At 38.5% G+C, this 17,630-nt stretch overlaps 1 protein-coding gene across 1 annotated transcript in view; it reads left to right on the top strand.

Annotated features, from left to right (window-relative positions):
- The window catches only part of COG5 (component of oligomeric golgi complex 5), a 430,205-nt gene that overhangs the window by 381,199 nt on the left and 31,376 nt on the right, over positions 1 to 17,630 (top strand). Inside the window, exons 17-18 of the mRNA XM_089685182.1 lie at positions 3,837 to 3,940; positions 6,572 to 6,809. Coding sequence (XP_089541308.1) covers positions 3,837 to 3,940; positions 6,572 to 6,809 — 342 coding nt within the window. The remainder of the gene's footprint in view (positions 1 to 3,836; positions 3,941 to 6,571; positions 6,810 to 17,630) is intronic.

The following is a 17,630-nucleotide window of genomic DNA, read 5'->3' on the forward strand; positions in this document are numbered from 1 at the left end:
TCCTTCGCTGCTATATATCAGACCATCAAGACAATTGGGTCGATCTCCTGCCATGGGCAGAGTTTGCGAGGAACTCGGCTGTCGACTCCTTCTCTGGGATGTCTCCCTTCATGGCCAACTATGGGTTCCAACCCGCTGTATTGCCTGAGTTGTTCTCACCACAGGACATTCTGGCTGTGGATAACCATCTTGCTGCCCTGCGTTCCTCGTGGGGGCAGATCCAGAGGTCCTTGAAGGACTCAGCACAGCGCCAGAAGCTCTAGGCTGATCGTAGACGGTTGCCCGCTCCTTCATACCAGGTCGGAGATCGGGTGTGGTTGTCTACTCGTAACCTCAATCTGCGGGTGCCCGTACCGAAACTGGCTCCCCGTTTTGTTGGTCCTTTCCACATTCTCCGCAGGGTGAACCCGGTTGCCTATGCCCTTGCTCTTCCTCCTGCGATGCGTATCTCCAATGTCTTCCACGTAACCCTGTTGAAGCCTCTGGTCTGTAATCGCTTTACTGCCTCTCCGCCTCGGCCTCGTCCTATCCGGGTTGACGGTCATGAGGAGTATGAGGTGAGCCGCATCCTGGACTCTCGGTTGGTCCGCGGTCGGGTGCAGTTCCTGGTCCATTGGCATAGTTATGGTACTGAGGAGCGTTCCTGGGTTCCTTCCACGGATGTTCATGCTCCTGCCCTCCTCCGCGCTTTTCACGCCCGCTTTCCCCAGAAGCCTTATGTTGAGCCACGGAGGGGGAGGGGCCCTTGAGGAGGAGGTACTGTCAAGGTCCTACCTTTCCTCAGAGCTTGTGCTGCTCCATGTGCTGGCATCCATCTTAGGTTTCTGAAAAGCATTGTGGATTCCTTTATGCTCTCAAGCCTCTGCGGCTCCTCCAGGAGGTGGTGGCTTAGCACATTTAAGCCTCTTGCACAGCAACAAGCTCCTGTTTAGCTACTCATTGCTTTCCTGGATACCGACTCGGCTTTGGCTAAGACTCCTCCTGGCTTCTGACCCCGGCTCTGGCGACCATTCTTCCTGGCTCTTGATCCCGGCTCTGGTGACGATTTTTCCTGGCTCCTGATCCCGGCTCTGGTGACGATTCTTCCTGGCTCCTGATCCCGGCTCTGGCGACGATTCTTCCTGGCTCCTGGACTTGCATAGACTCTTGTCTTATATTTATATTAATAAACCTACCTTTAATTGCACCTCCTTGTGTGTCTGGCTCCTCGCTCCCTGACAATATGTTCATGGACATAGAATTATTGTATACAGTATATTGTCCTGAAAAAAAACATTAACCAGAAGGAAACTAAATTGTACTTACTGGGTTTTATTTGGTTGTTTTTCGTGTATATACATGATCTCAAAAGTGCCTCATCCTTCATTGTGGTATACACTAATGGATGTGTAAACAAAGAACATAATTGATTTTTAAAGTAAACCTGTCCTGTGAGTGTTTTTGGTCAATACTCATTGCTATTCAACATCTATTACTTACTGTACTTACTCTGTGTAGCCAGAACGTAAAAACATATCCTGGCCTATTTATAAAATGATCAATGTTCTTGAAGTCAGCAGAGCAGGGGGGCAGACAACCAAACTCCCAGATCTATTTGTAAAACCATCCTGTTTTGGAAGTGGCCATTTAAAGTTTAAATTTTAATATAACTATTTAACTAATAATACTGTAAACACTGTCAGATTACAGCCTAGTGAGTGTACGGTACAGCATGTGCACCTGAGCAGAACTTCGCTTTACATGCTCACTGTACGATCGTTCAAGGTGCAGAGAAACTTGTCAAGAAGTCTCAATGACACATAAGTACACCATCAGGGCAATAGTCTAGACCAAAAAGATTACATAGAATCCACTTCCACTCAGTGATGTATTTAGGATTTGTGCTGCCCTAGGCAATACAAAAATCAGCGCTCCCCCACAGAGAGAGCTGACATTGACCAACAACACTTTTGCCTCCCACTCGAGAGAGCCTTCCACTACCACTGCCCCCCATACATCAGCCACCATCCCCCATGGCGAGAGAGAGACACCCACCTTCACAGCTCCGGACATCCCTGGGAACGAGAGTTGTGCTGTGCATCCACTGTCATGTTACCTGCAGCCTCTCTCGGAACCCACCTGGTCCCCATGCCACATGTGTCCCTTCATCCATCCCTTCTTCCGAGGGGCAGTGCTGCCCTCCCCCCCCCCCCCCACTAAAAAATGACGCCCTAGGAAATGTCTTGTTTGCCTTGTGGTAAATACACCCCTGCTTCCACTACAAGTTGAAATTTGCCTAAAGGGAAGAAAGGACTTCTCAGGCTTCACAGCAAATTTTCACAGTGTACAATCATTGTAAGCTCTCAGCTCTCACATTATTTATTTAAAATAGAACTATAGGCAATACTTTTTTTTAATTTTGAATAGAGCAAGAGAGGGTTATAACCCATGTCAGATTTTTTTTGCCATCTGTGTCCCATTGGGGAGATTTACCTTCACTTCCTGTCTAGCTAAACAGGAAGTGAAAGGAATTTTCTGCAAATTAAGGGAATTCCTTGGGGACCCCCAGGTCACCAGAACTAGTGTTCCGATTGGAAGATTTCTCCTCTTGTTACTTTTCTGAAGAGAACACACAATGTGGGATTTCAATGACAATGGTAACCAGGACAAATAGAGAGAATGAATGTTCTTAATAGGAGCACACACAGCAATAAAAACTGACAAACGCTCTAATCCATCTCCACTCTATATAAAGCTAAGTTATACTTTCATATTACCTTACAGCCTTTGGGTTGCAAAACGTCCACTTAAAAGTGCAGTTTGGTAGGCTTTATTCAACATTTGCAGTAATTGTAGGTAATGGATGCCATACCCTTGTATTTATGTTTCCAGTAGAAGCTAAAAATGGAAACAAGAACATCTCATTCATTTTTTTCTCTACAATTCTAGCATTTCTAACAACTAATGTAACTAGCCTGGCATGCAGTTTATCTCTTCTGGCTTTATACCATTAAAGATTATGCAGGTTGCCTTAGTAGCGCAAGACTCCTTTTTTGTGGTTTTATATAGATAGTAAGGTCATCTCAGTCTTTATTTTTTTCATTGATTTTTGTCAGATTTTTAAATAATGTATATTACTGTAAGCAAGGCAAAAATGTTAGCACCTTATGGTGTGGTTAAGCATAAACAGTAGAGAAAGGTGATGGGAGAAAAGGCCAGAACTGAAACTATATACTCACCGGCCACTTTATTAGGTACACCTGTTCAATTGCTAGGTAACACAAATTGCTAGTCAGCCAATCACGAGGCAATATCGCATTGCATTTAGGCATCTAGACGTGGTGAAGACGACTTGTTGAAGTTCAAACTGAGCCTTTAGAATTTTCACGCATAACCATCTCTAGGATTTACAGAGAATGGTTTGAAAAAGAGAAAATGTCCAGTGAGTGACAGCTGTGTGGACAAAAATGCCTTTTTGATGTCAGAGGAGAATGGGCAGACTGGATGAAGATAATAGAAGGCAACAGTAACTCATGTCAAAATCTCTGAAGAATGTTTCCAACACCTTGTTGAATATATGCCATGAAGAATTTAGGCAGTTCTGAAGGCAAGGGGGGGAGGGAGGGGTCCAACCCAGTACTAGCAAGGCATACCAAATAAAGTGGCTGGTGAGTGTACAACCTTTAATGCCAAATTCTTACATTTGTTAACCCCCCTGAGATTTTAAGTTTAGATCTGCATGAATAAAAAACACCTGTTTTAGAGGATGGTTTTTTCAAGTGCAGATAGATTAATGTAGCATAATTAAATACCCTACCCAACACTGCATGAAGTCATTGGTCTATTTTATTTATCAGGTAGTCCATAATCTTATGGGAAATGCTGTGCAACCTCTGCTCAACTCTGTAAGTGACTCGGTTGAGGCCATTATCATCACCATGCATCAAGAAGACTTCGCAGGGTGAGTATATATGCTTTTAAGTTACCCGAAAATTTTAATTTTGTATTCATGATAATAATCATTCATATACACACTTTTCTTTGGAAATGATCACCTCTACATGTTCTTTAACAGACTACCATTTACTCTGGAAACAAATTTTGAAGCTTGCACCCCATTACCATGAGCCATGTCCAGTTTATTGTAAAAATTGCAATGCTATACCTCTAGGTTTACAGCTGATCCTGTAGGTTAAGAACTACAAGTGATATTGGTCACTGACGTGTTAATGCTATTCAGAAAAATACAGCTCTGCTGATGTCAGCCCACCAATTGGTTCTTGTACCCGAGAAAAATATAGGGGCTGGTATTAACCACTTACCCTCCTGAAGATTCACCCCAGTCATGCAACGTTGCACCCAAATGAAATTTACGTCCTTTTTTTCCCACAAATTGAGCTTTCTTTCGGTTGTATTTTATCGCCTGTGTGTTTTTTATTTTTGCGCTATAAAAAAAAAAAAGACCAAAAATTTTGAGACAAAAACAATATTTTGGACGTTTTGCTATTAAACAAGTCCAGTAAAAAAAAATTTAAAAATCAAATTTCGTCATACATTTTATTCCAAAATGTAGTCTGCTCCATGTCTTTGCTAAAAAAAAAAATCCCAATATGTGTAAATTAATTGGTTTATGTGCAAGTTTTTACAAATGGTGGTATAGATACTGGGATTTTTTTCTACTAGTAATGGCAACGATCAGTGAATTTTAGCGGGACTGCGGCAGACATTCTGACACTGGGGGGAACTGACTTGGTGTCACTGACAACCCCAGTGACACCAATACAGTGATCAGTGCTAAAAAAAAAAAAAAAAAAAGCACTGACACTGTACTAATCACACTGGGCAGGAAGGGGTTAACATGAGGGGTGATCAAAAGGTTGACTATATGTGGGGAGTGTTTTACTAGGGGGTCTGTGCTTCACTGTAAGCACACTGATCGGGATGGCTGTGCTGCGCAGTGTGCCCGAGCTGACAAGGAGGAAGACTGTAAACAAAAGACTGTCTTCCTCTCCATCGGCGATGCTTGGTAATCACCGGGCGCCAGAGGGTGATCACTGGGCCGGGACCCTGTGATTGACACTTGGGGCTGCGAGCGGCGACACAGGTAGGGCAGCGCGTGCCCCCCCACCTAGAAATGCAAAATCACGTATATATAAGTAATTTTGTGCATCCGTGCTGCCCTGTAGCAGTATTTCTGCCAAATGGTGGGCGGGAAGCAGTTAATTACCTCTTTCTGAAAATTTTTGCTGCCCATGTGTCATGATTGAGCCTCTGATGTCACAACTTTCTGAATCACTAAACCAAAACAAGCAGGTAGCCAGTGAAGTGCTTTCACCTGTATATGGTAGTAATTCAGTAGCCATGTTAACGTTACCAATAAACAATTCCTGATAATGATTTAAGGTATGGATGGAATTTATGTGCCTGTGCTGTCTGCCAGAGTCTTATACCTGCCATGCTGGGATGTATGCATCACCTTGGCAGGTCTTTTATATATTTTTTGGATAAACATTAGTCATGAAAATAGACAAGCCGAGACTGCATTTCCTTGCAGGTTCTGATTAAAGACTTGTTTTCTATTTGAATAGATAATCTGCATCACGGAATGTTCCAGTGTAAAATGTCTTGTTTTAAAAGCACAGCCCTGCAGGAAAGTTGACGTTTCAACCCAAAATGGCTTTGGTCATATGTTTTTCATTCCACAGATATTTCTCATATTTGGATGTAGTGGATAAAGCACAGTATTGAACATTTATTTACTGATGTGGACTACAGCAACAATGGTGGAGATTTGTATGAATTTATATGTGCATTAATAATATTTTGGTATCATTTTATGTCAGTGTAAATTCTCTTGGATGAGCTGTAGTGTGGAGTAACTGTCATATGGGGCGAGACTCAACAGATGGGATAGCTTATATGTCATTTATAGAATATGTGTGGATGGGTGTTGTTGTTTATATATACACATAGTTATATTCTATTGATGTACATATTAAAGGGAAGAATATTGTCTGACAGTGGGAAGTTGTAATTAAGCAAACCTGTTTTGTACATGTGCATCCCTGTTTATTAGAGATTCTTTGGTAATGATCAAGTGCTTTGTGTTAGCCACCATAGTCAATGTTTATTTGGTTTATAGTAGGGCTGTTCTGAGTAATGTTTGGACTTTGTTAGACCAGATAGTAGCAAATGTGATCCTTTTTCCTTTTGTGATCCTTGATCCTTTTTTGTGTTTTTTTTGTTATGTGGCTACACAGGCACTGTATCTCTTTAAGTACAAGCTCTAGACCAATGTTGATGCAAAATTTAAATTTGTCTCGATATTAACTTGCCAAAGTACTGCTGCTTTCTTCATTTTTCAATCAGACTGTCGGGTCTTAGAAATGGCTGCTTTGCTCAACTGCTGTGTAGTTGGCAGGGAAGTCTTGGACCGGGCTATCCTGTCTAGCAGGGATATCTAGGCAAACTAGCCATCAGAATTATAAATCCTTTGGCATGTAATATGTTAAACATTTACTGTATGTATGTTTAATTGTGTTTTATGGTGTTTTGTTGGTTTAAAAGTGTACTTTTTTTCTTTTTCTATTAGGAACGTGCAGAATTCAGGAAAACCAGATATTCCTTGCTCCCTGTACATGAAGGAATTGCAGGGTTTTATTATAAGAGTAATGAGTGACTATTTTCGACATTTTGAATGCTCTGATTTTGTATATGACAATACTGAATCAATTGCTCAACGAGCAATAGAGCTTTTCATACGCAATGCAAGTCTGCTCCGGCCATTGGGTGAAGGGGGAAAGATGAGACTGGCTGCTGATTTTGCCCAGGTAAGAGTATGTGCATTAAAGATAACCACCTAGTTACTGAATTCTTAATAGATTGTTATAAGCCGTAATTCTAGTACAATTCTTAAATGAATCCAGTTTGCTAGTTATAAATACAATGTATGCTTCTACTGACAGCATATGAAAACAAAAAGACTAGATTGCGTCTTTTTAATATGATTCTTCTTCCAAGAAAGTAAAACCTAAAGTTACTCTAAACTTATGTGGACATGTGTGACAGTTTACATCATGTGGGTGGCTCAGTGACTGTGGTTGTCAGACTGACATCATGTGGGCAGGATAAGGAAGGAAGCAAAGGGTATGTGTTCCTCTGAGGAGCAGGGTACAGAGAGATCACATCTTTATGATGTCGATTTGCAAGCATGCACACAGTGGCAATGGAGAGTATTGGGGGATGCCCCTGCAATAGTGTTGCCATTTAGCATAGGGGGCCCTGTGGAGCTGGCAGGATCACCAGATAATTACAGACTAAATAAATACAGAATATATGTAGGAAAAAATAGAATACCAAACACAGTTAGACATGATAATTTTACAGCTTATATTGAATGTTCATCTTTTGGGTTTGCTGACACTTTAACAACCCATTGTTAACTAATAATGGCATAGAACAAGGGCACCCTCTTTCACCTCTACTATGTAGTCTAAAAAAAAAAAATGAACCCTTTTTGCAACATAACAATTTGCAGTGGGGTTAAAGAAAACAAGTTACCCTGATTTGTGGAGTGATTCTTTCTGATGATCTAGCCATTTGAAATGTGCCTGCTTAACGTTATTAAAAAGATTAGTTATATTTAAAATTTCAAAAGTATGTTTTACTAAATCTGAAAGAAAAAGGAAATGGATTTAAAGTATATGTAAATGTTAACAATTAAATGCTTTAATTTGCTCCCTTTTGGTCTGTTATATATATACCATTCAACGTGTTTGTTATATATATCTGTGCAAGTTTAAAGAAATACTTGTTGGTCATGCCAGAAATCTTGTTAAATAACTTCCTGTACTCTGCCTGTGCTGACAGTAATCACTTACTATTGTTCCTAGCTCTCTCTGTGAACTACAAAACACTTCCCACTTTTGTTAAGCAGAGGAGGGTGTTCTGTAGTTACTTCCTAGAGTGACAACACTGCTTCTGCATAGACATAGTGCAGTGGGTGAGTGTTGTTACCTTAGGACAGGAAGTGTGTTACTGGCAGGATCATCTCCTTTATCATGTCATTAGTTTTTGACTATTTCCTGTTTTGTGTCCACTGCCTGACACTGAAAATGCACTGAATTTTGTGTGCTGTCCTTTGGTGATATAAAATGCTGCGCTTGAGACCCACCACTGTTCTAAAGCAACTGTTCAACCCCAATGGTATTTGAATATTGTTTTTGTTTCTGTTGATACCTTTCTACATTATTTCCAAAATTTGTAACACGCTCACCAAAAATATTGTTACCCCAATATCTTTTTCGCTTTGCTCTTATTTAAATATATTCATCAGTACAAAAAAAAGTGTATCTAAACTCAAGAATCTATGGAGGAATACCATAGGCACCAGAAGCATTGTCAGCCTGTGGAGAGGGTAGTGGTAGATGAACTAGCGAATTTTATGTAAGTGACTAATAAATTAAAACCTAATTCCACGTTTTAAGAAGTTAAAGCAATATTTTTTTCTCCTTTTGAGATAAATGTTCTAATTACTGGATATACTGTAAATGAAAGCTGACCTTTGTAAGCATACCTCTCTAGGTTAAATTTGTCTAAGCACTTAGCCACGGCTTTTGTTGGGCACCTTTATATATCGAAAAAAAACTCTCTTTTTGTATTACTGACAGAGTCTCATTAGTGACACCACCTGGCTGGAAAAAAACAACTCATCACAGGGGTTTACACTATTAAGGACAAAGCACCTATGTGCTCATTCCACCAGATCGGTGGTGGGAGCTTAATGGGCTAACATCAAGCTTTTGTTGCCTGGCTTCATAAGGCTGCCACCTAGGCTTTGGTGCACACCTTCTCCAGGTTCTACCAGGTGGATGTTCAAACCTTTAAGGATGCAGCCTTTAGCCACAAGGTTCTTTCGGTAGCACTCTTAATTGGGTCTTTGACCCTTGTTTGTTTTGTTGGGCCTGTTGGCACTGTTCTGTTTGCCTTGTTGTTGCCAGCCCTTCTGATTTATTGCTTGGGGTCATCCCAGGGTCTATGTATAGTTAGGTCCATATATATTTGAACACAGGCACAATTTTCATACTTTTGGCTCTGTATGCCACCAGAATAAATTAAAACGAAACAATCCAAATGAATTTGAAGTGCAGACTTTCAGCTTTAATTCAAGGAGCTGAACATAAATATCAAGTACAAATTTTAGAAACTGCAACCATTTTTATACACAGTCTCTCCAATTTCAGGGGCTCAAATGTAATTGGACAAATTAATATAATCCTATATTTTTATATTTTGTTGAGAATCCTTTACCGGCATTGACTGCCCGAAGTCTGGAACCCATGGACATTACCAAAGGCTCTAACTGCAGCTGTCTTCAGTTGTTCTTTGTTTGTGGGTCTTTCTGCCTTTTAGTGTTGCCTTCAGCAAGTGAAATGCATGCTCCATTGGGTTGAGATCAGGTGATTGACTCGGCCATTGCAGAATATTCCACTCCTTCAAAAATTCCTGGGTTGCTTTTGCAATGTGTTTTGGAATATTGTCCATTTGTACTGTGAAGCGCCGTCCAATCAACTTTGCTGCATTTGGCTGAATCTGGGTTGAAAGTATATCTCTAGACACTGCAGAATTTATCCAGCTGCTTTTGTCACATCATCAATAAACACCAATGACCCAATGCCACTGGAAGCCATGCATACCCATGCCATAACACTGCCTCCACCATGTTTTAGAGATGACGTTGTGTGCTTGGATCATGAGCTGTTCCATTCCTTCTCCACACTTTTTTCTTCCCGTCATTCTGGTACAGATTAATTTTAGTCTCATTTGTCCAAAGAATGCCTTTCCATAACTGGTCTGGCTTGTTTAGATTTTTTTTGGCAAAGTCTAATCTGGCTTTTCTATTCTTCAGGCTTATGAATGGTTTGCACCTTGGGGTGAACCCTCTGTATTTGCTTTCATGAAGTCATCTTCCCTTGATTATAGACTTTGACAATGAAACACCCACCTCCTGGAGAGTATCCTTCACTTGTCTGGCTATTGTGAATGGGTTTTCTTTACCATAGAAAGGATCCTGCAATCATCCACCACTGTTGTCTTTTATGGACGTCCATGCCTTCTTATGTTGCTAAGCTCACCAGTGTGTTCTTCTTACCTCAGAATGTACCAAACTGTTGATCAGACCGCTCCTTTGAACGCATGATGTAGGTTCCAAATGCAAATATCACACTTTGCATCAACTCCAGACCTTTTACCTGCTTAATTGATGGAGAAATAATGAAGGAGTAGCTTACACCTGGCCATGAAACAGCTTTTGATTCAATTGTCAAATTATATTTGGTCCCTTGAAAAAGGGGGGATGGCTACTCTTAAGAGCTGTAATTCCTAAACCCTTCCTTCAATTTGGATGTACATACCCTCAAATTAAACCAGAGAGTAAGCACTTTCATTCCATATCCAGTATATAACTATAGCTTGAGTATGTTTTGGTAAATACCTGAAAAAAAACTAAAATTGTGCCTGTGCCAAAATATATATGTACCTAACTGTATATCCAGCCTGTGTCCTGTACTGTACGATTAAGATAAATGGAATTTTAATTTGCCTACAAGTCCCAAATATTGGTTTACAGTACAGAACACAAGCCACCCTCCCCTCTATTCCTCTACATTGCTTGATAAAAAATGAGGTCTCACTGAGTGGAGTTGGGTTAAAGGGGTACACCCAGGGGGAAGCGTTCTAAAGGTTTGGCATTGTCCAGTCACCTAAAGGAAGCAGCATATAACCCAGGGTCTATGAATATTCAGCCTCTGTCTTGTACTGTACTCTAAGATATGGAATTTACAGGCAAGTTAAAATTTCTTTTCTCTCTCAGATTCTGTATATTTGTATACCCAGAGCCTTTTTCAAGTAATATTCTCACATTTTATCTGGAATATATATAAATATAAAAAAAACACACATTTGCTTCTTTTAGACTGAGATACAACCACAAGAGGGCCAGCACCTGCTAATTTATATGACTATTATAAAGCTGTCTTGGTATGTGATTGGCTAAGGCTTTCACCTGATTATGTCATAATTTGTGTAGAGTAGACTCCAAAAGGGTCATTTAAAAGAAGGAAATAGGAGACTGGGTTTAAAATAGGAAAGACAGCACTATAGTATAATTCTTTTAACTCAAAATATAAGCTTGCATTAAATAAACAGGAAAACAAGATGAAAAAATATTCATGTATGGCCAGTTTAATGTTGGTTGGAAACTGATTATGTATGTAGAGAATATCTCTGCTTCCAAGCATACGTTTTTTCTAGTTTTTTTTTTTGGAAGGATCACTCTCTAGTTATAGGGGATGCCTTCAGAACTAATCTGTGTGGTCTGGTTGTAGCAGTCTTATTTAATGAGGGAGGTTTGTTTTTATGAAAAAACTGTTGGATATGTGATACTTGTGGGAAGTTGCAAAAAAAATATGGGATGACACAATGTCTTTTATATGAAGAGGAAGTACATTTTATAAGCCTAAAACACCTTCAACGTGTTTCATACCTGCTCAGGCTATTTCATCAGGTATGGAGCGTCACAACTTCTCGGCATTCCTTTCAACCGATTACAGTTAAAAAATAAAGTAAAATAAATAAAGTTAGATATAAAAGGCTTTGCATCTTCCTGAAATCTCAACTTCCCATGCACACTTCAATAGGTTTTCTGCCTCAGCAAGGTTTTTTTGTTTGGTTTTATGTAAAAAAAAAAAAGTTAATCTCCTATATAGCAGTTTGTAGATTAAAATTCTGGTTGCAAACAAATTTAGATTTTAATCTAATCCCAGATATATTGAGACTGGCATCCTTTTGGAACATGTTGATCATAAGGTAGTCCATAAAATCTTTGACAATATTAAAAACACCGGTTTTCAAATATAGTAAAGTAATAAATAAATGCATAATTAGCCAAGAACAATTTAACAATTTCCTTCCCACTAATTATATTGACCTTGTTTAATATATTACACACTGCTCTATAGCATTTCCCAATATCATCTGCTTCACCTTTGATCTGCCTTGTTTTTTTTTTTTTTGTATGATTGAATAATGAATGCTTTTTCTATAGCATTATATAAAAATCAAAAGCTTTCCAGTTCCAAAAGAATCTAAAGTATTCCAGTTTAATGAAAAAGAGGAAAGTAATATTAATTGTTCTCTTCCACATAAGTAAAATACATTTTGAACAGTGCATTTGCATTGATGAGAGATTTCAGAAACAAGTAGCTATTGTATTGAATTATTTCAAGATGATTGCATGTTTGTACAATTGTAAGAATGTTTTTAAACAATGCCTGCTGGCGATAATTGCATGCACTTGCATTTATGGTTCTGTTGCAACCAGATCTGTATTTTTTTCTTGAAACTAATAGTAAAATAATATTAATCTACAAAATCACATATCTGTCACGCATGTGAGCTTTCAACTTCCTTTCTAACCCTAGATCAGCCTTTCTCGACCTTTTCAATGCAGAGAAACCCTTGAAATAACTTTCCATTCTCAAGCAACCCCTGCTAAAAATGCTAAATTTATAGGTCATGATAGATTAGTGTGATGGACAGTGGGACCAATGCTGGTAACTGGGAAGAATGACCCCCTTACCGATAGCTAAAAAAGATCAATGATGTCAGTGGGAACTTATCTGATAAGCACAAATTGCTCATTGATCAAGGAACCCTTTTTCAATCTTTGGAGGAACCCTAGAGAGTCATGAAACCCTGCCCTAGATCATTCAACTTGTGAATTACCTATTAATTTACCTTTATGTATAATGCAAAAATATTAATTACAAGCTATTGAAAGTCAGATCGAATTACCAACCTAAAAGAATGTATTGAGCTGAAAGCTTCTACCCTATTATGCCATTTATCCAAATGTTATTAGATTTCAGTAAAGCTGTATCAATCTAAAATATCATTAACTTTTTTTTTTACACCTAACCTTTTGTCTTGCTGTATTATAATTCCTACATCCCTGTTAATGTTAAAGTAATCATCTTAATGACCCTTATCTTATCTTTTTTATTAATATTGAATTTTATGGTCAGTATTTTTGTCTTAGAAATTGTTATAGATATTATAAAGTAAAGCTTTGGCCCCTAATTCCAGCTTATTTCATGGTGTTAAAAAATAAAGGTGAAGTATATAAAATTACAAAAATATTTAAAAGATTAAAGTAACATTAAATGTTCACTTTTTTTTTTCATTTAAAATAATAAGCATGCCATACTTACCTGTTCTTTGTAAAGGTTTTGCACAGAGCAGCTCTGATCCTCTTCTTCTGGGGCTTCTGTGCTGGCGCTCCTAGTTCCTCCTCTTCAGTGGTTGCGCCAATAGGAAGCTGTTTTTTATTGGGACACTTGTGCTACCTTGCTCCTGAGCTGCCTCGTCTGCCTCCATTAACACAGAATTTGATTGACAGCAACAAAAGCCAATGGCTCCCACTGCTATCGATATGTGTAGTGAGGCAGGACAGAGCCGGGAGAGCCGCTGCTATCATGCACATCGCTCAATTGGGATTGGGTTTAGGTAGGTATAAGGGGGGTGAGGGGGAACACATGCAGCACAGAAGGCTTTTTACCTTAATGCATAGAAAAGGATTAAGGTAAAAAAAAACCCTAAGGCTTTACAACCACTTTAAGACGTGAATAGAGATAGCCTTGCATTTTGTATAATGAAGAGTGGGCTGCTCGTCATCTACATACTATGACCCTGTTTGCAACCAGTGTTCTGTGCTGTGTAATAATATAATCAAATCCCAATGCAGTATGTTTAAAACTAAACTACAGGCACAGGTAAAAGACACAAATAAATACACTTCTGTATTCAGGAATACATCCTTACATTTATTTTTAAACACAAGCAATATACATAAACACACTGCAAAGTTCTGCACTTCTTGATCTAAAATCCCCTTCCCCAAACAAGCAGCTGAATCCTATTTGGTATATAACACATAACACTCAAAAATGTAGCACTCACAGCAAGATTTAATTGATGCATAACCTTCTCATTACATGTAAATAAACAATTAAAATAAATCAATCAAAACAATACAAATATCATAGTCAAATTAATTAAAATAACATCAAATTAATTTGTTGACCATTAAAACAAATTATGCCAAATCATATGTGTATAACCTCTCTTAGTAATATAAAGTGCTAGTGCTTTAAAAAATTCATATGAATCAGAAAGCCATATATAAAAAAAGGCCATAACAGTATTCGTGTCCATTTGAAACAGAAATGTGCAAAATAAATCCACTCTTCTAAAGTGCTGGTGCTTCACTTAAAAGGTGCATTCCCAGTGGCTCAGGATCACTCACCAGATATGTTTGACCTCTCATTAAAAGATGGTCAAACAGAGCTGTGTAATGATGCTAGATAGGCAGGGAGATGGATGTCTTCTTGATTCTCTTATTATTCCCTCATGGATCCATTAGGTAAAGAACAGAGAAAAAGGCTCATAGCAAAACAGTGGCTTTATTAAAATGGTAAGTAAAAAAGAAACTCAGACTCTCAAAGCAAGTTCTGCCGAGCATCATACCAGTGCAAAAACTCCTGTACCCAGTGTATGCAAACCCCTTCCACATAAGTATTAGCGTTAAAATGCCTAGCTCCACCCAGACATCATCAAAAGTGGATTTTTTGCACATTTTTGCTTCAAATAGACACTGATATTAATATTGATTTTGTGACTTATATGAATTTTGTTAGGCACCAGCACTTTATATCACTGAAAGGGTTAGTACGTATGATTATGCATTTTGTTTTAGTGGTCGACAAATTCATTTGTGGCTTTATCACTGTATGTATTCTTTTATTTGAATCTAGCTGTGAGTGTTATATTTTTTAGGTCATATAAGCATTAGAAATTCTCGAATTTCCCTGTGTGAACACCCCTCCCTTTTTTTTTTCTCCTACCCTTCCCTATGTTTGCTTACCCTATCCCCTTTCCCATCCATACATCATTATGGTTAAGTTTGGTTCAAGGATGATGAAGGCAGTCAGTGCATTAGTAACCTTGTTATCGATACATTCACCATAACAGGATACTTTTATATTGCAATAGCTTGTTTTACATACTTGGCACCATTTCCAATGTTTGATAAAGATTTGCCGTGTAAATTGATTATTCGACTTCTAAGTATGGGATGGAAATGTATGGAGGCTTCTGTATTTTCCTCCTATTTCTCCTGGATTACCTGTATGTAGATTTGTTTAAAATAAAATTACATAAGAAATAATAAAAGAATATATTAAAAAAAAACGTAAATTTTCCTTTGTATCAGCCTCCTGCAATCTCTGTACAGCAGACAACAGTCTGCAGCACAAGAAGTAAATACTTTCTGCTGCAGTACATGGTGCATTGTGATAGAAATATTAAGCAGAGTAACAAAAAGAAGAGCTTAGCAGTCTTCTGCTTCTCCTTTCACTGTCCAGTCACAGGCCGGGGTAGGGCCAAGACCTGCAAGTGTTACTAAACCGTAGCAGAGAAAAATCAGATATCCTTCCCTGCCAGTGAGGGCTGTGTTGTGTGAAAGAGGTGTGTACACCTTAAAACGTAATGGTCAGAAATACAAATCCATTGGCAGGTAAAACGATCCCTTTTTATGTCATTTATTGCTGTATTTAAAGTAGAACTATAGGCAAAACATCTTTTTTTTTTTTTTTTCATTTTGGATAGAGCAAGGAAGGGTTATAACCCTTGTCAGAATTTATTTCGCTATCTGTGTCATATTTTGGAGTTGTCTCTTCACTTTTTGTCCCTTATCCAAACAGAAAGTGAAAGGAAATCCCTGCAAATTAAGGGAATTTTGTGGGAACCCTCAAATCACCAAAACTAGTTCCCAATGGAAAATTTCACCTCAGTTATTTTCATGGGGACAACCTGAAATTTGAGGGTTTCTTTTACTTTCAATTATAACAGTAAACAGGACAAATTGAGATGGTGAATCTCCCTAATGGGGACTAAGACAAATAAAGCCTGACAGGTGTTATAATACATCTCCACCCTATCCAAAGCTAAAAAGAAACAGTTTTGCCTTTAGTTATACTTTAACTGTTTGACTGGAGTTCAGCTTTAAGAAACTGAAAATTGGATAAGTAGTCCAGAAAGGTAAATAGAATGAGTAGAAAAGGAAAATTGCATTTCCTTGCTGTCCCAATTAAAAAGGGATTCTATGGATGTTGGGGTAGAGTAGCCAGGAAGTAGATGCCAATGACATAGACTATGCGATGAATTGGTGTCTATTTGTGTTAGACACTGTACCGCTGTGATTAGAGGCATAGCATGGTGAAGTACTCTAGATTATGGAATGTTGGTGGTGTACATGAAGCAAAGTGGAAGAAATTGCCCTTGGATCTCAGGTAAGCTAGTGTCCTGATACTAATGGTCAAAGTAGGTGAAAAGTAGCTATTAAGAAAATCTCCCTTTTGTGACATGTTCAGGAGAGCAGGCTTCATCTCATGGTCATTGAGGTTGCAAGATTCAGTACTCGTGGCTCTGAAAAGCCCCTGTGTTTGCAGGTCACCTGGAGGATTTCTCTGGTGCAGAAACTTAATTATATTGTCCATGGGTCAAGGATCTGTTCAAACTCTAGCTTTTCCTCAGGGATGGAACAGGTGATTTTGTGGATTAAAGTGTTCATGGTGGCCTGGAAATCCCCTACAGTCTTGGGAATGTTCCGATGCAGAGCTTTGATCTCCTCATCTGTTCACCAGAGCAATGAGCCATACATGACAATTTATATGTTGCATTCTACCTTTGCAATTACTGAAGTAACAGATCACAAACTACAGTATGTTGGTAGTCTTTGCATACTTTTAGTTAAACCCTGCTCATCCCATGTGAATCCAGACACATAGAATTTAGGTAGGTTTCACAAGGTGCTTTTACAAATGGCTCTTCAAAAAATGTTTAATAATAAGGGATCCTCCTGCGCTCATGGGAATAATTGACAAAATACAGCTGCTGTCACTTAGCTGATACCAATAAGTGCAAAATAAAATTAAAAATTAGTGAAGCGCTTGTATCACATGAATACAATCATGTATCTCCATATAGTGTAATTATAAATCAAAGTGACCACTATATATAATAAATGTGTGTTGACTCCCTCTAGTGAAAAGAAAAAATAGTGTCAACCAAAATAGCTAAATAACACACATTAGGAAACTAAATATATAGTGCATAAATCAAATATAATGAACAGAATATATACAGTTGTGACCAAAATTATTCAACCCCCAATGCTGTAAAGGGGTTTAGGGACTATAGTGTACATTTGGAATTGTATTCAGAATCAAATCCTACAAGGACGTTGTAACTACCCAAATGCAACTAAAATGACATCAATTGTTTATGTAATACAGTAGTAAATGGTTCTTATGTGGTTTCTTCATTGCCACAATTATTCAACCCCTTAAAGACTACCACTCTGAAGAACAGAGGTTCATACAGGTGCTTTCCATCAGGTATTGAAAACACCTGTGGATGTCACCGAGCAGCAATCAAGCATAATAAGCACCAATTAGGCAGCTTTAAAATGACTGTGATACTCAGCTCCTTCTAGACATTTACTGGTGTGGTTACAAACATGGTGAAGGCAAGAG

Source organism: Staurois parvus, unplaced genomic scaffold (genome assembly GCF_062004578.1).
Source record: "Staurois parvus isolate SC_StPar_1 unplaced genomic scaffold, SC_StPar_1.0 ptg000019l, whole genome shotgun sequence".
Taxonomy (NCBI): Eukaryota; Metazoa; Chordata; class Amphibia; order Anura; family Ranidae; genus Staurois; species Staurois parvus.